We start from the raw sequence: 23,956 nt of genomic DNA, 5'->3' as shown, positions 1-23,956 counted from the left end.
TTTTTTCTTACACGGAAGATCCATTTCCTCCAGCTGTTTACTCTCTTTACACGAACGCCAGTCTGTTTGCCCATGAAGTCCAGTCCAGTTGGTGAGGTGTGAATGCTAATCAACCTCTAACCTCTGACCTCTGGTCCTCCAAAGCTCGGCCTGGGTTTGGTTGAAGTGAACTCTGGTCCCATTTGATATGTGAAAGCCAAGCGGACCAGAGGCCGCTCCAAAAGCAGGAAGTGGACGACAGCGCAGGGCATTCTGGGTAAATACAACCAAAGCTAACGTGTTAGCCTAGCGCTAGCAGCAGAAATGGCTCCTGGTCTTTAAAGAGAAATCCTCCATCTTGTTTCCATCTGGTGAAGAAGGAAGTTGCTCTCAGTGTCTTCAGAGGTTTTTGTGTCGTTTCCTTCAGTGGTTCTTGGTGCAGCGCCCCCACAGGCCAGGAGGGGAACAGGTTGGTTAGACTCAGAGCAGCTGGAGGTGGAGCAGATGTTCTGGTTCCAGTAGAACCGGGTCGACCGGACCATCAGCAGGGAAAATAAAACCAATTTACATAACAATCTGAATTTTACGTATGCATATAATTTCTCAGGTGGAAAAAAGTAGACCAGGTGAACATCATAGAAGACGATTTTAATAAAACAGAGAAACGAGATCAAACACATTTACATGAGGATGAACTGAACCAACAGACCTGAAGCACGAAAACACGATGAGACGGGAGGAGAAAAACGTAGAAAACTGAAAGTCCAGCAGATAATTTTACCGCCATGAGTCAAGAACACTTCTTCTTCATCGTTGCTCTGAAAACTTCTGCTCTCTCTCAAATATTTTTCGTCAGAATTTGAAGTAGCAATGGTTGCCACGGCGACTGGCGAGCGTTGATGGACAGCGTTACTCGGCTTTACATCACGTGTGGTTTATGTGCAGCGTGGCCACAGAGTGAAGCGAGTCTGCTCTGCTCCGACTGCTGGCGAAGGTTGAATGTTTGCCTCAGACCGAGGAAACGGCAGAAGCCGATAGCTGCTATTAGCCGCTTTAGCTGCTCAGGACAGACGGGCTGCAGAGCATTAAAAGTCTACAGCAACACAGAATAAGACTTGCTACATTTATCATTAGCGAAAAATTGCTAAACATGGTGGTGATCCCCCCTCCCCCCTTGCCCCCCCATCCCTCTGCTCATCCCCTCACTTGGCCGAGTCTCTGCGGGGGGCGGTTTGGCTTTCACACTTTGAAAAGTCGCAGCATTCTTTCAAAATGGCTGCTGAATTTCATCAGTTTGACGGCTTTTCTAGTAACATCTACCTAGATGGATTGTTCCCCATCTGCAGATGGAGCACACCCACTAGAGGAAAACAAACGCACCCCTAGGCGGCTCCCAGCGCCCAGTACAACCATTTCGTTCTATTGGCTGAGACGTTGCTAGGCAACAGCACTCCTTTGTTTTGAGAGAGAGCAGAAAATAATTCACAAGCGAGCAGCGGAGAGTTAATCCGCGTAGAGAGAAGTTTTGAGCCTGAGGAGAAAATCTGAGCACAAAGATAAAATCCTGCTTTCAGACTGAAAATGTGTGCTTTCGACTTATGGCAGTGAAATTCCTCCATAGATAATCAGACTTATGAGCCATTCTGGACCGAATGAGAGCGTCACGCTGCGGTCAGCCATCTTTAAAGATGATATTTAACAGATCTGTTGGATTTAAAACCTCAGAAACAGCAAATATGTTTTACAAAAAGGCCACAGGAGAAAACAGCTCCATGTTTTCTACGTGTTCATGTTGAGTCCATAAATGTTTTCTAAGCTTTGGGTCCATTTTCTGCTTGGATGATAAAACAACAACAAAACATTTAAACATAACATACATTTAGGGATTTATCTACAGTTTTAACAGCCACTGTGAGGGAATATATGACAGTGGCAATAATAATAATAATAATAATAAAAATGTAATTAATCCCACAGCACATTTCATATCGTCCAACTGCAGACCTCAGTTTCCAGACTTCCTGTCCTCTCAGCCAATCAGATGTGAGCATGATGTCAGCCACAGACGGTTTGTTGTTGAAAATGTTTGGTTACTTCAGGGAAACTGCACTGAACTGTTAACCTGAACAGAACCTCAACGACAACATGAAGTAGGCAGAAAACCCTAACAAGGCGCTGCGTTCAATAAAGCTGCGTTCAATAAAGCTGCGTTCATTAAAGTTACGTTCATTAAAGCTGCGTTCATTAAAGTTACGTTCATTAAAGCTGCGTTCATTAAAGCCGTGTCTCGGAGGCGGGGCTAGGTCCATCCAGGGGTTCCGCAGCTGAATGGTTGCCATGGAGATTAAAGGATTTCTCAAACATTAAAGAATCAAAGCAACACTCCAGGTTTGTTTTTCACGAGGGAATAAAACTGTGACATGACAGAAAGATTTTAAAAAATTGATTTTATATGATACTGCCTCTTTAAGAACCATCCATGCATGGCGGCGGCCATCTTTAGTGCCGAACACAGAACGCTACTGGGTAGCGGCTACGTTGTTCTTTGGGGTCGGAAAACGTTCAACCAGAAATCTGATCACATTTAATTAGTAAAATGAACGACAACAGAAAAAACATCAGATTTCAGCTAAAAACATCTAAACCTGCTCTGTGAACGTAGCTTTAGTCTGGAAAAGATCCACAAAAACACCAAAACTCACAGAAAACAGCCAAACATGGTGGTGGCAGCATGATGCTCTGGGCCTGGACCAGGAAGTCCCAAAATGTTCAACCAGTTTGTGACTTTAGGCTAGATTGGTGCTGCAGCAGAGACCAGCCGGCCTCTGATTGGCTGATGTGGTTAGGTCCAGGCCGCTCTCTGATTGGCCGATGTGGTTAGCTTCAGGCTGGCCTCTGATTGGCCGATGTGGTTAGCTTCAGGCTGCTCTCTGATTGGCTGATGTGGTTAGTTCCAGGCTGCTCTCTGATTGGCCGATGTGGTTAGCTCCAGGCCGCTCTCTGATTGGCCGATGTGGTTAGCTCCAGGCTGCTCTCTGATTGGCTGATGTGGTTAGTTCCAGACTGCTCTCTGATTGGCTGATGTGGTTAGTTCCAGACTGGCCTCTGATTGGCTGATGTGGTTAGCTCCAGGCTGCTCTCTGATTGGCTGCTCTCTGATTGGCTGATGTGGTTAGTTCCAGGCTGCTCTCTGATTGGCCGATGTGGTTAGCTCCAGGCTGCTCTCTGATTGGCCGATGTGGTTAGCTTCAGGCTGCTCTCTGATTGGCTGCTCTCTGATTGGCTGATGTGGTTAGTTCCAGGCTGCTCTCTGATTGGCCGATGTGGTTAGCTCCAGGCTGCTCTCTGATTGGCCGATGTGGTTAGCTTCAGGCTGCTCTCTGATTGGCTGATGTGGTTAGCTCCAGGCTGCTCTCTGATTGGCTGCTCTCTGCTGCCTCTTCATAAACTAAACTCTCATCCTGAAGTTTTCTCAAGTCTCACATTAAAGTTGCTGATAAGAATCGTGACACAAACCCGACAGGAGGAGTTTGTGAACCGGCTGCGGCTCTTCACCAACCTGGCAACGCGACGTCTTCCTGCTCAGAACCAAACGGCACCATAACTGGTTCTGGTTCTGCTCGTGTCTGACTGCCTCAGAGGACAGGAGTCCTGGGGGACAGATGTGCTGTTGGACCGACCTGTCCTCTGACCCTCAGAGGTCACAGGTCAGAGGTCACATCTGCATGATCTTCATGCAGACTCTGCAGCGGCTGATGTTGTCCGGGTTGTTCCCTGGAAGGATCCAGCTGCTGGGCCTCCTGCAGATCCAAACAGAATCAGAATCAGGAGCTGGTTCCACAGAGAATGCTGCCACCTGCTGGCCGTCAGGGAAACTGCAGGCTGACGGTGTCTCTGAACGTTTATTCATTTAAACTCGGCTCAGTTCTGGAGCTTCTGAGTCTCTCCTGGTCGTTTGGGTCCGACTGAAGCTGCTCACCAGTTTTTATGGATTATTGATATTATTTATTCCTAATTTTACCTCAGGTTATTTATTTCAGTAATATAGCTGCACATGTAGTTTGGCTTTAATTTGATTTGAAAGTATTTCATTAATAGTTTTTCAGTTAGTGGAGAAAAATGTCTTTGTTCAAAATGCTGCTGCCAAGTTGATGCAGGTCAATTTAAGAATATTTTATCGACTTGGAGAAATCATCATGTCGCAGAACCTTAGACGCCCTAGTAGCTTATAAAATCTGACTTTTATTAACTTATCTTGGGTTTTATACACTGTTGACTCTTGTAAAATGTTTTGTGATTTTATATCTAAAAATAAAGTTTTACTAACTTATGAAATGTCAGTGCTAGAGATGAATGACTTTCTACTTCATCCTTATGTTAAAGTAAACCAGGGATGTTGGCTTTACACCTCCATTCATTAACAGCTGGAGCATTTGCTGCACGACCTTTGACCTTCTGAACATAAACGGGAGAAGAAACCAGCATCTATCATCAGTGATTTACTGGCATCGTTACTCTGACGACGTGTTGAACCTGTGAGTCTGAGGACAGCAGGGAGTCGTTAGCGGTCAGCATGTCGTCAGCAGGTGAAGGCAGGTTTACCTGAACATGTTGTCCGGGTCCAGAGCAGCCAGCCAGTAGCTGTACAGGCCGTTGTCGTACTTGCAGGTCCCCGAGCTGCCGCTGCACTCCATGAACGGCATTCCTTGGAAGTTTTCCAGGCAGGATCCGGGAGAAACCAGAGGCTGCCCCGAGCCCTCGGCGCCTACACCGGTCTCCTGAACACAGAAGACGTGAACGCAGCTTTAACAGGGGGACTCAGACTCAGGTGACTCGGGTGACTTGAGTCTAAACGTTGCAGTTCTGGACTCGGCAGCTGGAAGGGAAACGTCCCACTGACCATCACAAAGGAGAATCCGGTCCAGAGCGACTGCCAGTCCGCGGGGCAGGGCGGGACGGCGCTGGTCTGGCTGTGGATGGCGATCACGTTGGCTTCAGACTCACACACCGAACACCTGAAACCCAGAAACACCTGAACCAGGTGGAACGCCTCACCTTCATCCTCAGTCTTCTTCACGAAGCTAAAAACATTGATTTCTGGTGATCAGATGTGAATCAGGAGGTTTTCCTCTCAGTGCTGTGGCTACTTGCTGATCTTGGCCTCCAGCGCCGCCTCCGGGTCGGTCTGGTTCGGCGGGCTCCTGATGTTGGACAGCCAGTAGGAAAAGTCGTTCCTCTCAGCGTATCGACATTCCTCTCCGACCTCACAGATCAGGAAGGGAGCGGTGCTGAAACGCTGCAGGCAGCTGCCGACCGTTCCTGCAGGGACAGCGTCGCCGCGGCCAGAAACACATCATCAGGATAAAACTGGAACGTTAACAGAATTAAATGATGTTACATCAAAGAGCAGTAAAATTATGAGAATTGAGACATAATATAGGGAGACTAAAGTCAAAATATTTTCCTGTAAAAAGTGGTAAAATTACGTCACCAACTGAGGAAAAACATCAGAAAATAAAAATATTACAGAGAAAAGTAGAAAAATGACCAGAACAGAGTCTGAAACTGTCATAAAGTCATAATAATAAAGGAATGAAGCCGAACTGATAGTTTGTATTTGAGTTTTTCCTGGTGGCTCTAGAACAGCGTTGCAGAACATGGAGGCCTGTGATCTGTATTTCTGAGGTAGGCTGTGACCTCTGTGACCTCTGTGACCTCTGTGACCTCGGTGACCTCTGTGACCTACCCAGGTCCTGTCCGTGAGCGCGGCTGTAGCCGTTGATGAAGAGCAGCGAGTATCCTCTGAATATGAGCGTGGACTGGGCCGGGCAGGCCGGGGCGGCGCTGTCCTGGCTGTGTCTGCTGAACAGGAAGCCGTTCCTCCGGGGCGGCGGCCCGCCGCCTGGCTCACCTGGCTCACCTGGAGGACCCTTGGCTCCCGCTCTGCCACGATCGCCGTCCGCACCTGGAACCAAGCAGATGGTTGGACTTCATCTGAACTCAACACGCAGAAACTCTGAGCCTCCAGACGGACCAGACAGATCGACTCTGTTGACGTTTAACTTGTTGCCATGGTGATTATAGGACGAGTCAGACGTTTTCATACCTTTCCGGCCGATTCGTCCTCTCTCTCCATCCTCTCCTCTCAGTCCATCACGCCCAGGTATTCCCGTCCAACCCGGTGCTCCAAGTGAGCCTTTTGAACCTGGAACCAGGAAAACGTCACATCAGGAAAGAGCTTCGGGTGTTTCAGCAGTAACCATGGCAACATGACTGACCATCAGCTCCCCTCAGTCCAGGGAAACCCGGGAATCCGATTCCTCCCACTTGGCTTAGAGCTCCTTCTTCACCTGGGTCTCCTGGTTCCGGCCACACAGAAATATACGAGTCCTTCCCATTTGGTCCTGCAGGGGGCAGCAGGAGGGCAACGTTAGGGCAGGATTATGGCAGGATTAGGGCAGGATTAGGGCCGTACTGGGGCAGGATGATGGCAGGATTAGGGCCGTACTGGGGCAGAATTATGGCAGGATTAGGGCAGGATTAGGGCCGTACTGGGGCAGGATTATGGCAGGATTAGGGCAGGATTAGGGCCGTACTGGGGCAGGATTATGGCAGGATTAGGGCAGGATTAGGGCCGTACTGGGGCAGGATTATGGCAGGATTAGGGCAGGATTAGGGCCGTACTGGGGCAGGATTATGGCAGGATTAGGGCCGTACTGGGGCAGGATTATGGCAGGATTAGGGCCGTACTGGGGCAGGATTATGGCAGGATTAGGGCAGGATTAGGGCCGTACTGGGGCAGCATTAGGGCAGGATTATGGCAGGATTAGGGCAGGATTAGGGCCGTACTGGGGCAGGATTATGGCAGGATTAGGGCAGGATTAGGGCCGTACTGGGGCAGGATTATGGCAGGATTAGGGCAGGATTAGGGCCGTACTGGGGCAGGATTAGGGCAGGATTAGGGCCGTACTGGGGCAGGATTAGGGCAGGATTAGGGCCGTACTGGGGCAGGATTAGGGCAGGATTAGGGCCGTACTGGGGCAGGATTAGGGCCGTACTGGGGCAGGATTATGGCAGGATTATGGCAGGATTAGGGCCGTACTGGGGCAGGATTATGGCAGGATTGGGGCAGGATTAGGGCCGTACTGGGGCAGGATTAGGGCCGTACTGGGGCAGGATTGGGTTAATCAAAGCCGATCCAACAGCTGGCCTGTCTCAGGTCTGCCTGCTTCCTCTTACCTGGGTTCCCGGTTCGTCCTGGTGGTCCATCTGGGCCGCGGTTACCTGGCGGTCCTTTCCCTCCTTCCATACCTGAAACACACACCAGGGGGCGCTGTGAGGTCAGTAAGAACGTAGATCCTGTTTAACTTTGACCAAACATCAATGAGTTACGTCTCACAGATCAGATCAAGAAATTAGTTTGACCCGATTTTGACCCAACATTTCCCCCAAATATTCTCTACCCAGAATGCATTGCTGTCGGTCTACAGTCCTGTCTGTTTCCTGACCACGTTAGGCCAGAATCAGCAACAGAGTTGGCAAAACGCAGCAACTATGAACTGAAACCACAAATGAAAAGTCGGTTCTTGAAGCTCAAATAAAACGTTTCTGTAACAAACCTGAGAGCAAGATGCTACGATGTAGCATGCTAGCTACTGACATGTTAGCTTCTGCTAAATACAATGATAGCATTAGCTAAAGCTACCATTTTGGTAGCTTTAGCATTAGCTTCTGTTAGATACCATGAATACATGCTGCTTTGTATCTTAACTGGTCAAACTGGAACCCAAGAAGCTTCATGGGAATCTTATTTGTGCTGATCTGACATATTTATGGAATCAGATCTTTCTGTTCTGTAAAGTGGCTTCAGATGAGATCCGCTGTGAATTTGTTGACTCATAAACAGGAAGACAAACTGAAAACGATCAGGCTGCTCCCCGCCGGTTCTTACCGATTTGACCTCTTGGTCCAATCGGTCCTCTGCAGGCTTTCTCTCCAGGACATCCAGGCGGCCCGCGAGGACCCTGAAGGCAAAACGAGTAACTATGACACTTCATTCAGGTTTCAGTTTGTTTTTCTCTTAACTTCCCCTCTGGGCGGGACTCACAGGAGGTCCACAAGGACCGGGGTCACCGGTTGGTCCGGGTGGTCCTGGGCGACCCGGTTCTCCTTTAACGCCTTTATGGCCTTTGTAACCAGGGCCTGGCGGACCTGGCGGACCGGGCGGACCCTTAGGGCCTGCAGTGACAGATTTTATTGTTTTATTTAATCCAGAGATGAATCCAGCTGTCAAACAGACTAAGCTCTTCACCTTTCGGTCCTTTAGGTCCAGGAAATCCAGGATATCCCTTCGTCCCATCAATGCACTCTCCCCCTTTCTTCCCAGCACTACCAGGAGGCCCTGGGGGGCCCTTAGCGCCTCTGTAACCCGGGTCTCCTTCAGGCCCAGGGGGTCCAGGAGGCCCACAGCATCCCGGAGGGCCCCTGTCCCCCACGCATCCTGGGGGAGGAGGGTGGCAGAGTTACAGCTGAACCCACCCCAACCAGAATTAAACCAAAGCCTTACCAGGGGGACCTCTTCCTCCTGCCGGCCCCTTAGGTCCAGGTAGACATGCTGCAGATGAAGAAGTAGATCAGTGAAGGTTCAGGGGGCAACGTTTTGGTTCCCACGTCTCTATTGACTCTTACAGCCCACATCTCCTTTCTCTCCGTCAGGCCCGGGGATCCCGTCCCGGCCCTGGTTTCCTTTGGGTCCCGGTGCACCAGGCGCTCCAGGAGACCCCTGGCATCCTGGAGACGAAGGTCGGACAGAGGCTTAAAGCTTCATTCACCATGGAAACGCGCAAAATGGAATCAAATCTGGTTAAAGCCTCAGAATGTAGCTTATGAAAAATGTCTTGTTAGATGATGTGTGAAAAGTTTGAGTTGCTTCTGCACCAAAAACAACCAATCAGAACCAGGAGGCGGGGCTTAGCACTAAATCATCCTGATGTACGCGCTGCTAAATGTGCTAATGGTGGAGAAACAACTCACTGTTACAGGCCAGAGCAGCGCCACACAGAGGATGACTGACAGCACTAAGACCCGCCTCCTTGTACTGATTGGTTGTTTTCTAATTAGCACTTGGAGAACGCAGAGGATTTTTCCAGATTATCTGCTTACAGTTTCAATAAATATGTAAAAAATATATTTTTAAAAAGTTACAACTTGCAGCTTCAATGGATTTTCAGAAAGTTGTTTTTCGGTAAAACGTTTTTCAGCTGTATTGAAATTAATATTTCATAAAACTGCAATGGAAACATTTGTTTTTATCTCAGAAGTCACATGAACGACAAACGGATGTTACTACTGCCGGAAACGACGAAGAAGACAGCAGGAAGTGGCCTGATGGCGGCGTTTTAATGATTTTAATCTTTACTTATTTAATGGAAACGCAGCCAGTGAGTCTAAAGCTGCTGGTAAAGCGGCTCTGGTGTACCTGGACCTCCAGGAGGCCCTGGAGGGCCACAGTTCCCAGGAGGGCCGTCCAAACCTTTCTGCCCGGCTCTACCAGCACAACCTGCAGACAAAAGAAACGTTTTCATTCCAGATCTCAAACTGAGAGGAGAAACGATGATGCGACCAGCCAGACCTTTGGATCCAGGCGGCCCTTTGGGTCCCACAGGCCCACAAGGACCGCAGGGCCCCGGAGAGCCAGCGTCTCCAGCTGGTCCTCCTGCTCCTTTTGGACCTGGAGGTCCTGGAGGTCCAGGAATCCCCTGTGGGAAAAATAACAACAGGAATGAATGAATGTACTTTATTAAGCATTAAACTGAAGCCCTTCACAGAACCTGGACTTTGGTTCTAGAACTGGAAATCATCCAGCAGCATCAACGCAGGAGAACGTTACTTTGACTGTTCCCTCTCCGTCCATGCAGGAACCAAAAGGCTTCGTTCTGTAATCGGACCCGACTGCAGAGACCCGGTCAGAACTTTCCTTCTCTTTTGTTCTAAAAGACCAAGAATGTGGATCCCTTTGGCCCCAACGTTTTGACTTTCAGTTTTTTATTATTGAGCTTCATGAGTTCATTCCAGAATCTGTTTAAATCCAATCAGACGTTTAGTTTGGGGTTACGTGGCGATTAGTCTGACATTTTCGCACAACAACTGATTCTTGTTCATTAAATACAGTTTGGATGGAGTCAGGTTGTTAGCTGTAAACCGTTGAAGCTACCAGGCGACGGACAGAACAGAACCGAGCGCTGACCTTGCAGGCGGGTCGTGTTGGCTTTGTGTTTGGGCCAATCCACCAGAACCGGATCAAATGTCATGTACGGGACACAGTGGGTGTTTTTCTGTGCTGTACCTTCATTCCTTTACAGCCTGTACCTCCCCGTCCAAAACCCGCTTCTCCTTTACGTCCCTTATCTCCGGGTTTCCCTGGCCCTCCATCTGAACCAGGGACCCCATTGGCTCCCTGTGCACCTTTTCCACCTGGATCACCTGAAGGAAACATCGGAGGAGCTGAAACTGCCGCAGTTCTCCTGGAGTTCGTTGTCATTTCTGACATTTCTGTCGGATCTTTGGTGGCGTAGACGTTTACCTGGTCTGCCGGTGCGTCCCTTGTCCCCGGGGGGTCCAGTGTAACCACAAGGACCTCTCTCTCCATCTCTACCTGGATCTCCAGGACGTCCTGACACCCAGAGACATGAAACATTTCATTACCTTCAGTAAAACCAGGGAAACGACCTCCACTGCTTCGCTCTGTCCACTCAGCGCAGCCAAACGTTCACCTGGCGGCCCCGGACCCCCAGGTTTTCCATCCATGCCCCCTGGCCCTCGGTTCCCTGGGGGGCCTCCTTCTCCTTGTCCCCCAGTGAGACCTCTGGGTCCTGAACAAGAATCAGGAAGTAAACAGAGAATTAATACTCCACATTAACGTTTTTCTTCAGTCAATGGAGATTCGTGACCAAACTCATCCTGAGTCCTTTAGTTTAACCCAAGTTATCATCTCTGAACCATCTAGAGTTATTAATCTAGTTATTCCAGGTAGAAACCAGAGATCAGGCTGACCTCTGACCTCTGACCTGAGCCCTCAGAGCCACAAAAAGCCGGTTCCACAGTGGACCTTCTACCAGCTGCAGAACATTCAGAACCAGAGAAACTCATCAGGCGTTTAGTGGCTTTGATTCCTGCAGCAGGTCTGACTGACAAACCAACGACCCAGAACCCTGCTGGTCCAGAACCCTGCTGCTGGTCCAGAACCCTGCTGGTCCAGAACCCTGCTGGTCCAGAACCCTGCTGCTGGTCCAGAACCCTGCTGGTCCAGAACCCTGCTGCTGGTCCAGAACCCTGCTGGTCCAGAACCCTGCTGGTCCAGAACCCTGCTGGTCCAGAACCCTGCTGGTCCAGAACCCTGCTGCTGGTCCAGAACCCTGCAGCTGGTCCAGAACCCTGCAGCTGGTCCAGAACCCTGCAGCTGGTCCAGAACCCTGCTGGTCCAGAACCCTGCTGCTGGTCCAGAACCCTGCTGGTCCAGAACCCTGCTGCTGGTCCAGAACCCTGCTGGTCCAGAACCCTGCTGGTCCAGAACCCTGCAGCTGGTCCAGAACCCTGCTGGTCCAGAACCCTGCTGCTGGTCCAGAACCCTGCTGCTGGTCCAGAACCCTGCTGGTCCAGAACCCTGCTGGTCCAGAACCCTGCAGCTGGTCCAGAACCCTGCTGGTCCAGAACCCTGCTGGTCCAGAACCCTGCTGGTCCAGAACCCTGCTGGTCCAGAACCCTGCTGCTGGTCCAGAACCCTGCTGGTCCAGAACCCTGCTGGTCCAGAACCCTGCTGGTCCAGAACCCTGCTGCTGGTCCAGAACCCTGCTGGTCCAGAACCCTGCTGGTCCAGAACCCTGCTGGTCCAGAACCCTGCTGGTCCAAAACCCAGCTGGTCCAGAATGCTGCTGGTCCAGAACCCTGCTGGTCCAGAACCCTGCAGCTGGTCCAGAACCCTGCAGCTGGTCCAGAACCCTGCAGCTGGTCCAGAACCCTGCTGGTCCAGAACCCTGCTGCTGGTCCAGAACCCTGCTGGTCCAGAACCCTGCTGCTGGTCCAGAACCCTGCTGCTAAATCATGCAGAGCAGGGGGGCGGTGAGGACCAGGGTTGAGAAACACTGCCAGAGTTGCTGGTGTCTCAGAGTTGCTGGTGTCTCAGAGTTGCTGGTGTCTCAGAGTTGCTGGTGTCTCAGAGTTGCTGGTGTCTCAGAGTTGCTGGTGTCTCAGAGTTGCTGGTGTCTCAGAGTTGCTGGTGTCTCAGAGTTGCTGGTGTCTCATAGTTGCTGGTGTGCGTTGCCTCTTGTCCAGTGAGCACTACACAGAGGCAGATGAAGCCTCAGGCTTTCTGGCCCTTAAAAGGACTTCAGAGTGTTGGACCTGGTCTTGGGATGTAATACCCATTACAGCCTATAGAGGGAGTAAACGGAGCACAGCGGCTCAAACACACATGAACTGTATATTCTCAAAAAGCCGATTATTCCTCTTTTCTTGTAGGTCTTCACCATGCTGACCGTTTTTGCAGGGGTTGATGTGAGTTTGGAGTCCGATGGCTCCACTCAAGGCGCTGGTCCAGGTAGCGCACATCAAGCTGACCGTCTCACATCACAAGAACCTCGTGCTGCGTTTGTGCAGAAGCTGAGGCTTTCCTCGATTGCTCGGATAAACGTCTCTTCTTGGCTTGTTCAGCCACTGTGATCTGAAGGAGTCTGTAGCTCCCGACATTTTGTTGATTTACATTTCACTGACCCATTGGTCAAGAGTGTGAATTTACTTTCTTTTTGTTGGTCTGGAAGGTTCATCTATGCTTTGTGCTGCTCTTGCCTACCAAAATGGCCACAATGCAAGACAATACAACACCTGGAAGTCCAGGGTCTCCGGGATCCCCCGTTGTGCTAATGACTGTTGGGAACCCTTTTGGTCCGGTTGCCCCTTTGTCCCCTGGCTCTCCTGGAGGTCCCTGAGAACCTCTTGAACCATCTTGACCCTTCTGACCTAAGAGACAAATGATGAGGGTTCAGAGAGAAACAGTTACAAGATGAAACCTGATCCAGCCGCTCTCTAATAAAACCTTTTGGTCCCGGTTCCCCGCAGGGCCCAGGCGGTCCGAAGTTTCCGGGACGCCCCATCGGCCCAGGGACACCCATGTCTCCTCTTCGCCCTAAAACACAAACATACAGACAAGGCTCCGTTCCTTCGTCTTTCAGTAGAAACTACCGACACCAAACACCCAGAGAACACAAGAAATCCTCAACAAAAGTCCAAATGTTGGTGCTACAGCCAACCATGTGACTGGTGTCTCACCTGGAGCCCCAGGGTCTCCCGGATTCCCTCTCCAGCCTTTGGGTCCCACCTCCCCGGCCGGCCCTGGACCTCCATCAGGTCCCGGTGGCCCTGGGGGCCCTCTGGGCCCGGGGACTCTGGGGCAGTGGGTCCCAGGATCTCCCTTCAGACCCGGCGGGCCCTTCGTTCCTGCAGACGGCGCGGTGTGAACACGGTGTGATCTCTAAGATCACACCGACTTTCGTCTGATTTTAATTACCTGTGGGTCCAATTGGACCGGCCAGACCTCGCGGTCCTGGAGGTCCTGGAGGTCCGGGGACGCAGGGCCCAGCCGGACCCCTGGAGCCGGCTTCCCCATCAACGCCACGGTGACCTGATGGAGATTTCAGACCAGTTCGGTTTTCCTTCATCCGGCAGCAGAACGGCTGGTTCTGGTTCTAGAAAAGTTCTATACCACATTATGCAACTACAAATATTATTTCAGGCTAATTTAAACATTTATTTAGAAAATGATGAGGTAGAGTTCCTAAGTGGGACCTGAATAAAAGCTGAACTTTGGTCATGTCTGCTGATGACGGACAGTTTGATGGCTGAAGGCCGAGCGTACCTTTGGGCCCCGGGCGGCCATCTTGTCCTGCAGGTCCCTGAACTCCCGGCCGTCCCGGCGGTCCCGGATCGCCTGGAGGTCCGTCACAGGCATCCTGCCCCGGAGGGCCTAGTTTACCCGCCTCACCCGGCCGCCCAAAGCCTCTGTTCCCCTTTCACCACACAGAGCAGGGAAACGAGCAAAATCACTTCAAAATGTTCACATTTAAAAAGGCAGAATCACCTCCAGTAGCTCAGATTAGTTCAGTAAGACGCTAATTACATGAAGACGTTCAGTTTATGAAAACAGTTCAGTCAGTAGTGAACAGTTCAGTCAGTCAGTCAGTGAACAGTTCATTCAGTAGTGAACAGTTCAGTCAGTCAGTAGTGAACAGTTCAGTCAGTGAGTGAACAGTTCAGTCAGTAGTGAACAGTTCAGTCAGTAGTGAACAGTTCAGTCAGTCAGTAGTGAACAGTTCAGTCAGTCAGTGAACAGTTCAGTCAGTAGTGAACAGTTCAGTCAGTCAGTGAACAGTTCAGTCAGTAGTGAACAGTTCAGTCAGTCAGTGAACAGTTCAGTCAGTAGTGAACAGTTCAGTCAGTAGTCAACAGTTCAGTCAGTAGTCAACAGTTCAGTCAGTAGTCAACAGTTCAGTCAGTTAGTGAACAGTTCAGTCAGTAGTCAACAGTTCAGTCAGTTAGTGAACAGTTCAGTCAGTTAGTGAACAGTTCAATCAGTAGTGAACAGTTCAGTCAGTCAGTCAGTGAACAGTTCATTCAGTAGTGAACAGTTCAGTCAGTCAGTAGTGAACAGTTCAGTCAGTGAGTAGTGAACAGTTCAGTCAGTGAACAGTTCAGTCAGTCAGTGAACAGTTCAGTCAGTAGTGAACAGTTCAGTCAGTCAGTGAACAGTTCAGTCAGTAGTGAACAGTTCAGTCAGTCAGTGAACAGTTCAGTCAGTAGTGAACAGTTCAGTCAGTCAGTGAACAGTTCAGTCAGTCGGTGAACAGTTCAGTCAGTCAGTGAACAGTTCAGTCAGTCGGTGAACAGTTCAGTCAGTCAGTGAACAGTTCAGTCAGTCAGTGAACAGTTCAGTCAGTTAGTGAACAGTTCAGTCAGTAGTCAACAGTTCAGTCAGTAGTCAACAGTTCAGTCAGTTAGTGAACAGTTCAGTCAGTAGTGAACAGTTCAGTCAGTTAGTGAACAGTTCAGTCAGTTAGTGAACAGTTCAGTCAGTAGTGAACAGTTCAGTCAGTAGTGAACAGTTCAGTCAGTCGGTGAACAGTTCAGTCAGTCAGTGAACAGTTCAGTCAGTCGGTGAACAGTTCAGTCAGTCAGTGAACAGTTCAGTCAGTCAGTGAACAGTTCAGTCAGTCAGTGAACAGTTCAGTCTAACTCGTCTCTGTTCTGTTTGGCTCCATTTTGTCTGATATTCCAGAGAAAATGGAAACGGACTCAAACTGTTGGTTCTGGGCATTCGGGTCTTCCTCTACCTTTGGGCCGACGGGCCCCGGGGGGCCGGGCGGCCCCGCTCGCCCCTTCATGCCATAACAGGGGGACCCTGGCTCTCCTCTGGACCCCTTGTCTCCTGATGGCAGAAGGACGTTTATTGAAGGTTCTGTTTTGGTTCTGAATAAACGCTGAAAAGCTAACGAGCGGCGTTCTGGATCTGACCTTTTGACCCCACGTTGCCCTGGTTACCCATTTGAGAGGAACCGTCGCAGCCCTTTTGACCTTTTGGACCAGGCCATCCTAGGAGACCCGGAAGTCCAGCCTCACCTGGGACCGAAGGAGAACAGAGACAACATGGAAGAACAGAACCGGACCAGGACCGGACCAGGACCGGACCAGGACCGGACCAGAACCGGACCAGATCAGAACTGAATTATAATATTATCTATGAAAACGGTTGAAGTATTTTAATCTCATAAACGAGTCGGAGGTAAGATGGCTGCCTGGGTGAAGCAGGAAATGAAACCAGAACCAAAGAGTGGATCCGTCTCTTACCTTCACGTCCCGGTTCCCCCGGCCGTCCTCTGCAGCCTTTCGGTCCCGGATCTCCTGGAATGTTCTGGATGTTCCCCTTAGAGCCTTTCTCTCCTGAAACAAGCAGAGCAGTCAGCCTTCGCTCTGGGCTCGGTTCCGGTCCAGGGCCCTCCTGACGGACTGACCTCTAGGGCCCGGTGCTCCACGATCTCCCATGTAGCCGTTGGCTCCTTTGGGCCCTGTCGGCCCCGGACGACCCACATGGTCGCGACCCGGTGGGCCCAGTGGCCCCGTCGCTCCTCTGGCACCAGGGGGGCCCAGCGGGCCCCGGTGACCTTTTGACCCTTGACGCCCCTGGACGAAGGAATCACATGTTACCATGACAACAGAGTAGATGGTTTCTTACAACCATCAGTTTTACTGATGAACACAAAACAAATCAAATCAGAGATCGATTGATCTGATATTAATATCTACAATCGGTCCCAATACTGAAAACTAGATCTACTCAGTCTAGTTCTATGCTTTGTGCTCTGAGCCCTTTTACGTCATGGTTAGAATAACTAAGAGTCGTTTAAAGGTTTCTAGTTCATCCTTTATCTTCATGTTTTACTCCAAACTGCTGCGACTGAACAGATTCACGGTTTTACATGTTGATCAAACTTATGAAGCTGTTTTGTTTTTAAGTTATAATATAAATTTGTCTTAATCCAGAAGATTGGACCAGGCTGTGGAGGAAACCTCAGATTTAAAGGAGTTGGAAACATAAATACGTCTGGATGATGGATGAAGGTTAAAATGTTGTCAGGTAAAATATCCGCTTTGTTTGTCTTTGTAGAAATTAATAAAAATCGACGTCTCTTTAAAAAAGTGTTAAATAATTCAGTATATTTGTGTTTTAGAGAAGAAACATTTGTTTTTCTCTGTCCTCTGGTCTCGGTAGTGAAAACATGGCTCGGTCCAGTCCGGTCCGGTCCGGTACTCACCGGGTTTCCTTTCTCTCCCGTTTCGCCTTTGGGACCCGGAGGTCCTGGGAACCCGTCCTGCCCCGCCCCTCCCTGGGGCCCCGCACCGCCCCGGTCCCCGGCCTCCCCCTTCGGCCCCGGCCCGGGGTTTAAGCCCGGCTCGCCTGGAGGCCCCAGGGGCCCCGGGGGCCCCGGGAACCCCTGGGGCCCCTGAGAAGAAACAGGCAAACAGGCTGGAGATTCATTCATCCCACGGTAAAATAGGACAGGATCAGAGCCAAACTGAGGAATGTTTTACTATCCACAAGAAAAACGTCAAAATTATCCACAAATAAAGTTAAAAAATAAAGTCATAACATCACCTGAATAACAATACAAGAATAAAGTTGCCTAAATCGTGACAATATGAAAACAGTTCACATAATAATAGAATAAACTGGTAATAATACCAGAAAAAAATCTAAATAAAATGGGAATAAAGTTGCAATATTACGAGAATAAAGTGATAATAAGAGAATAAAATCATAAAACACGTCATAATATCAGCTGAATTAAGTTGTAATAGAAGAAAAATGTCCGATAATAAAGTCTTAATATTCTAACCACTGTAAAACTAAGGTTGTAATATTAAAGTAATTATAATATCAAAATACACAAAACAGATTAAAATATGAGAACGATGCTGCAGTAACGCCTGAATAAACTCATAATAACACAAAAAGCTGTGATAATACAAATAATTTCACCAAACTGGTTGTAATCACATCACAAAGTAAAATAGTCTGAGAATAAACTCGTAAAATTACAAGAATCAAGTTATTTTACGAGAATAAATAAAATCTCTCCTCATATTATCTGAATAAAACTGTAATATTACAAACAGCTCTAATATTACAAGAATAAAATTTAAATAATATAAGAAAAATGTCAAAATATCACATTAACAATGTCACAGTAATAAACTCAAATAAAAAAATTGTGATAATATAATAAAGTTATAATATTCCCAGATTAAAGTTACAATTTTATAAGAATATAGACAAAATATTGCTGGAATATAATCCTAATGTTAGTAGAATTAAGTAATTTTATGCAAAATCCAACACTAAAAATAATAAAAATAAAAATGTTGAGCATGTTGTGAAGTTCTGCTTTGATGTCAGTTTCACAAATAAAGAAATATTTCATATTTTAACACCTGAAGTCATTTTCAGCAGTGAGTTTATTCAGTGGAAAAACCACATGAACTTCCTGAGCGGTTTTAATAACTTTAATAACTTTAATAACTTTTACATTAAAACTCATTTATTCTCATAATTTTACAACTTTATTCTCAAAACTTCATTCTTACAAAAAGAAATCCCAGTGTGGCTGTGAAACTCTGCTGTACTAAATGTTATGAGTCTGAACATAAAACGTAGCGTTCAGCGCCAAGCGTCGGGTCAGAACTCACCTGTACTCCAGGTGGGCCTGCGGCTCCTTTGAAGCCTTTATTACCTGCTGGTCCTGGAGATCCAGCTGCACCTGGAGCCAGGTGACAGAGGGGTGCGTTTGATTTCTACACGCTGGAGCTTCTCCAGGCGGGTAAAAACAAAAAAGCTGCTGCCTGAATAACCAGGTGGAAAGACTGGAATCCTTCTTACCTGGCAACCCGTTCTGACCTGGCGCCCCTGGTGGTCCCTGAGGTCCAGGAGGGCCAGGCTGAACACGGCAGTCTGTACAAGCCTCCCCTTTCTGACCTGAGGAAACGGGTTGCATTCTGCAGCTACTCGCTGAGACACCAACGGCCCATCTGGACTAATAAATCTGACATCTGCTCACCCTGTTCCCCAGCCATCCCCGTGTCCCCCGGAGGGCCTTGAGAGCCTTTTGAGCCTTTCATACCGGGAAGACCCCGTCCTACGATGTCCACGTCTGAGGACAAAATGACAAAGTTTAAACTGTGGGGAGGCAGATTTGTGTTTCATAAAACAATTACCAATTTTCTTTCAATGGTTTGAAAACAAAATCAGCCCAAAAACCGAAAACAAAGAAGAACGTCGGTGTACTTGGTATTCCAGGCTCTCCTGGTTCTCCCTGAAGTCCAAGAGGTCCTGGGGCTCCGGTCAATCCTGGCGGTCCGGTAACCACCGGGCCCGGCGGTCCTGGTTCCCCTTTGGGACCATCTGAGCCAGTTGGACCAGGAGAACCTGGCGGTCCGATGGAGGCCTCGCCTTCAAGGACACACGTGTTGGGACAGAGAGGTTAAAAACCCAGTCGTGATCCAGTCCAAAGTTCTTGTCTCTTACTGACGAGTCCAACTCAAGTCTGCAGAGGAAAGTTGCCCACCGATTGGGGTGTACTTCACTCAGGATGGACTCAAATCGGACCTCCATCGGACTCGTCCGCACAAAGGTCAGATTTTATGGCGGGATGCTTGCAAACTAAGCTGATCCGGTTGAGGGTCGATGCAACCAATCGTGGGAACAGCAGCAGCTGCTGGTGTTTGCTCTGATGGAGAAACGGGCGAGGCGCCCAACCGGGTCAGTCAATCTTGCTCGTGTCCATTCAGATCAAATGACAGACGGTGTGGCGGCGTCGGCCCAGTCCTCCTCTACTGAGGCTTCTCTCCACCGTCTGGTACCGCTCTACCCGGCTGACGCCCGGTTCGGCTCTAACCAAGCCGGGAGCCTCTATTGGCAGTATCATGGTGGGAACACGGGCGGGACATGCCGTCTCCCGTGTGAACCGTTGGTCGGCCAGCTTCTCTGAACTCTCTCTATAGGCGTATGTTGCAGGCTGCCTCTTCCGGGTGAGGTTTGGACCTCGTGGTTCAGGCGTTATTGATTTCCAGCTACAGTTTCATCTTGGATTGGTGGAACTGCTGGCAGTCGAGGAGGAATCCACCAACCAATTAAATTCAGCTGCTTATGCCACTGCCACACCGGGTTGGGTACAGCTTGTACCACCACCAAGGTGGTTCCAGAAAACCTGGAGGAACCGTGCGGGATTTGCAAATAGAGACGAATCTGGCCGAGGCAGACTGTGGAAGAACCGGCTAGAGCAGGGCTGGGCAACCCTGGTCCTGGAGGTCCGGAGTCCTGCAGCTCTTAATGTCTCCCGGGTCCAACACACCTGGATCCAACAGCTGAATCTCCTCCTCAGTGCAGTCAGGTTCTGCTAACGACCTCAGGATTTGACTCAGGTGTGTTGAAGTAGAGACACATCTAAAAGTTTCAGGAGGCCCTGCAGGCCTGGAGCTGCCCACCCCTGGTCTATAGCCACATCCAAACAGAACCGATAGGAGAAACTCAAATGGGTCGAGTCTGGAGGAAAATTCACGTCTCATCTTCTTCCGCCGGCGTCAGCGCGTAATGTGAAAGTCTAACTCCAGGCCAGTTCTTGGGTTTAGAGAGAAGCAATGATAGTGAAATCCTTGGATAGATTTAAGTGTTCATAACTTACTGCACTGAGTCGTCTGGACTTATTTTTGGTCAAAATACAGCAAGTCTCAATTAGTCAGTTGGGTTTTCCTGCCTTGAAAATACGAGTTAAACCATAAAAACTGAATTTCTACATTCAGTCCAGGTCAAACAGGTCAGAAAGGATCAGTTACTAAAACATCAGATATGAATCATGTTTGGATCAGTTTAAGGTTCAACAGGAACTCAGTGGTTCTGTACCTGACTCGCCCTTCAGTCCCGGGAACCCGATCAGACCTGCGACAGATCAGAGACGTTTCTGTGAGTTAATTCACTGATGCACTCATGACACACATCCATCATTCAACAGAGACCATGTGAGACAAACAGGCAGACAAACGTCTGGTCTTTCCTGCAGGAGGGAAACTGGCTGACAGAACCACGTTCTCCTCCAGTGGCTCGGTTCTGAAATGTTCAACCCGTCTCTGTCCTAGACAAAGTAACGGGCTCCAGCTGCCCTTAACTCTAACACAGAACGTTCTCCTGGATCAGAGCTCCAGTCTGAAACCTGCAGTCAGTGGAGGCAGACGGCCGTTCACACCGAGCCAGGTTCTGGTTCTGGTTCTGGTGGACGTTTATTCCTGTTAAAGGGGAGTTTTTCCTCCCCACTGTTGCCCTCTGCTGGTCAGGAGGAGTTAATGCTGCAAGTCAGCGACTCGATGCTCTGCTTTTAAACCAGTTTGACCACGAAGCTGAATTTGGCCGTATTGTTTAATAACTGGGATGATTCTGGACTGATTTACATGTTTGGACTGAAGATAGTTTAGTTTTAGTTTCTAAACAGTGAATTAAATCAAGCTAATTATGACAGAAGCAACTTTAATGTTTATTTTCAATCCTCTGAGCCGTATGAATGAATTAAAATGTAGATACCTTGAATCCCGGGGAACCCGGCGGGTCCCAGGGGCCCGGGGAATCCTGGCTGGCCCTTCACCAGGTTGTGATTAAAGACGGTCTAATAAAAACACAAGCAGAGTTTTCTGGTCAGTCCAGCAGCAGAACGTCAGTCGTTGCCCCCGGACGGTTCCCGGTTTCCCCCCGGATGGTTCCCCCCGGACGGTTCCCGGTTCCCCCCGTACGGTTCCCCCCGGACGGTTCCCGGTTCCCCCCGGACGGTTCCCCCCAGACGGTTCCCGGTTCCCCCCGGACGGTTCCCCCCAGACGGTTCCCGGTTCCCCCCGGACGGTTCCCCCCAGACGGTTCCCGGTTTCCCCCCGGACGGTTCCCCCCGGACGGTTCCCCCCCGGACGGTTCCCGGACAGAAACACCTCCTCTCAGCTGAACACTCACCTCTCCTGGGGGACCCGGAGGCCCTCGGTCGCCTTTTTCTCCCTAGAGGTTGAAACAACACAACCAGGTGAACGGGGCCGCTGAACGGATCCGAGCCTGTAAATCTGATCAACTCACCGCGGCGCCGTCGACGCCGGGCGGGCCGATGAAGCCGAAGTCTCCGGTGTCGCCCTGCACACAAACCAAACTCAGAACGTCTGAATCGGCTGGAAACGTTTAAGTTCTGTTGACCCGGTTTTACTGGACAGCAGAACAATTAGCAGCCAGTTTTGGTTTTTACTGAGTTCCCAGGAAAACCGAGCTGGACAGGAGCCTCACAGAGGTCAAAGTTCACAAGATGAAGCCAATAAGGCACAAATCTCTGTAAAGTTTAATTTATTTAAGATCCACGTTTAGCTGCAGCGAGTTATTCACACATTCATTAAATTACTGAAATAACTGAGAAATAAAACATCTACAGATGAAACAGCAGAAGAAGGAGAGCTGTGATTGGTCAGAAGGTGATGTTGACATTTTATTCAACGCTGTGAGGATTTACATCGTTTTTTACGGTTTTTCACTAAATAACCTAAAAAACTATCAGATGGTTAGAAACTCCTGGATAGAAACTGAAAGGTGATGGAGGCCGTCTGCAGAAAGGTGGCGCTCTCTGTGACGCTTCGTTAAAACAAAATGGAGGATCAGGGAGGAAGTGACTCACTAAGATTAAGGTTTAAAACCTAACAAATGTGGAAAAGACACTTTATTGTCTCCATCTGCTCGGATCTGAGCAGCAGGAAATCAAATACAAACTGAACGATCCTGGACGGCTCCCGGTTCGAACCAGGAGGTCAACACTGATGATGAAGTTTGAATCGAATCCTTTTCTTCTGATCAGAAGACGTCTGTTCATTTATGGTTTAATTTAAAACACAAACTTAGATCTAAACCTGAAGTTTACTTCAGCAGTTAAAATAAAGACTGCAGTGTTTACCGGCTGTCCCAGTTCTCCCGGTAATCCCGTCTTCCCTGGTTTTCCCTGCAGCAGAAACAAAAACACTCAGATTAGCTGCCGGTTGTCCGAGTCACCAGCAGAGGGGGGTAGAGAACATTATACTGAAGTAAGAGTAGAATTACTTCTACGTATTGTTACTCAAGTAAAAGTAAAAAGTATTTGGTAAAACGTCTAATCAAGTACTGAGTAACTGATCAACTCATCAATCATTAATATTTAAAAGTTACATCATCAGACAAACCAAAATATAAATTTGAATTGAAGTTTTGTTGTTTTAAGGACCAAAAGGATTCATAAAAATAACATAATTACAAAATAACAAAGTCGGGTAGAAGAAATATTTTAAAATAATTTTCTTTCAATAAAAAACTGATGAAACTTTAACACTGATGCTGCTGAGTCTGTCTGGTTCATTTCTTTTGTTCATTCAGAGGGTCGAAAAATGTACTCAAGTAAGAGAAGAAATACTTCATAAAATTACTCAGGTATAAGTATAAATACTCCTAAAAGTATTTTTTCCAAAAAAGTTACTGAAGTAACTGTAACTGATTAAATGAAACTAGATCCTGGTTGCTGGTTGTTTTTGGTTCTCACCAGTGAGCCGGGTTCTCCTCTGTCGCCCTTCTCTCCTTTTGCCCCCGGGCTCCCCGGCTCCCCCTGCAGGCGGAGGTCAAAACATGAGTCTGACAATCACATCGGCTGAAATCGTTTGGCTGGTTTCATGACGGACTCACAGCAAGACCGGGGAAACCTTTCTGCCCCACTTCGCCTGGCTCGCCCTGAAACACAGTAGCAGACGGTTTCACGAGACTCGGGGCAGTCAGGGGGCAGAATGAGACTCGGGGCAGTCAGGGGGCAGAATGAGACTCGGGGCAATCAGGGGGCAGAATGAGACGTGGGGCAGTCAGGGGCTGAATGAGACTCAGGGCAATTAGGGGGCAGAATGAGACGTGGGGCAGTCAGGGGCTGAATGAGACTCAGGGCAATTAGGGGGCTTAATGAGACTCGGGGCAATCAGGGGGCAGAATGAGACGTTGGGCAATTAGGGGGCTTAATGAGACTCGGGGCAATCAGGGGGCAGAATGAGACGTGGGGCAGTCAGGGGGCTGAATGAGACTCAGGGCAATTAGGGGGCTTAATGAGACTCGGGGCAGTCAGGGGGCTGAATGAGACGTGGGGCAGTCAGGGGGCTGAATGAGACGTGGGGCAGTCAGGGGGCTGAATGAGACGTGGGAAAGTCAGGGGGGTTGAATGAGACTCGGGGCAGTCGGGGGGCTGAATGAGACTCGGGGGAATCGGGGGGCTGAATGAGACTCGGGGCAGTCGGGGGGCTGAATGAGACTCGGGGCAGTCGGGGGGCTGAATGAGACTCGGGGCAGTCGGGGGGCTGAATG

General features: G+C 49.2%; 1 protein-coding gene across 3 annotated transcripts in view; it reads right to left on the bottom strand.

The window, feature by feature from the left end:
• Positions 1-606: 606 nt before the first annotated feature.
• Positions 607-23,956, bottom strand: part of LOC103475298 (uncharacterized) — a 37,341-nt gene continuing 13,991 nt past the window's right edge. For all 3 annotated transcript variants that reach the window (XM_017308390.2, XM_008426818.3, XM_017308389.2), the window contains 39 exons: positions 23,297-23,341; positions 23,157-23,219; positions 22,542-22,586; positions 21,686-21,739; positions 21,569-21,610; positions 21,152-21,233; positions 20,480-20,515; positions 18,866-19,030; positions 18,639-18,731; positions 18,461-18,556; positions 18,271-18,341; positions 16,839-17,027; positions 16,038-16,206; positions 15,874-15,966; positions 15,541-15,645; positions 15,360-15,454; positions 13,889-14,039; positions 13,541-13,654; positions 13,303-13,470; positions 13,070-13,159; positions 12,859-12,993; positions 10,752-10,850; positions 10,562-10,651; positions 10,325-10,461; positions 9,611-9,737; positions 9,458-9,538; positions 8,668-8,769; positions 8,546-8,593; positions 8,291-8,479; positions 8,087-8,217; positions 7,931-8,003; positions 7,219-7,290; positions 6,258-6,383; positions 6,086-6,184; positions 5,726-5,944; positions 5,127-5,298; positions 4,880-4,994; positions 4,582-4,757; positions 607-3,779 (listed from right to left, as the gene is read on the bottom strand). In XM_017308390.2, the coding sequence (XP_017163879.2) occupies positions 3,695-3,779; positions 4,582-4,757; positions 4,880-4,994; positions 5,127-5,298; positions 5,726-5,944; positions 6,086-6,184; positions 6,258-6,383; positions 7,219-7,290; positions 7,931-8,003; positions 8,087-8,217; positions 8,291-8,479; positions 8,546-8,593; positions 8,668-8,769; positions 9,458-9,538; positions 9,611-9,737; positions 10,325-10,461; positions 10,562-10,651; positions 10,752-10,850; positions 12,859-12,993; positions 13,070-13,159; positions 13,303-13,470; positions 13,541-13,654; positions 13,889-14,039; positions 15,360-15,454; positions 15,541-15,645; positions 15,874-15,966; positions 16,038-16,206; positions 16,839-17,027; positions 18,271-18,341; positions 18,461-18,556; positions 18,639-18,731; positions 18,866-19,030; positions 20,480-20,515; positions 21,152-21,233; positions 21,569-21,610; positions 21,686-21,739; positions 22,542-22,586; positions 23,157-23,219; positions 23,297-23,341 (4,242 nt within the window). In that variant the 3' untranslated portion in view covers positions 607-3,694. The remainder of the gene's footprint in view (positions 3,780-4,581; positions 4,758-4,879; positions 4,995-5,126; positions 5,299-5,725; positions 5,945-6,085; positions 6,185-6,257; positions 6,384-7,218; positions 7,291-7,930; positions 8,004-8,086; positions 8,218-8,290; positions 8,480-8,545; positions 8,594-8,667; positions 8,770-9,457; positions 9,539-9,610; positions 9,738-10,324; positions 10,462-10,561; positions 10,652-10,751; positions 10,851-12,858; positions 12,994-13,069; positions 13,160-13,302; positions 13,471-13,540; positions 13,655-13,888; positions 14,040-15,359; positions 15,455-15,540; positions 15,646-15,873; positions 15,967-16,037; positions 16,207-16,838; positions 17,028-18,270; positions 18,342-18,460; positions 18,557-18,638; positions 18,732-18,865; positions 19,031-20,479; positions 20,516-21,151; positions 21,234-21,568; positions 21,611-21,685; positions 21,740-22,541; positions 22,587-23,156; positions 23,220-23,296; positions 23,342-23,956) is intronic.

The sequence above is a fragment of the Poecilia reticulata genome, chromosome 13, assembly GCF_904066995.2.
Source record: "Poecilia reticulata chromosome 13, P_reticulata-male-v2, whole genome shotgun sequence".
Classification (NCBI taxonomy): Eukaryota; Metazoa; Chordata; class Actinopteri; order Cyprinodontiformes; family Poeciliidae; genus Poecilia; species Poecilia reticulata.
This window is presented reverse-complemented; position numbering and strand designations above follow the sequence as displayed.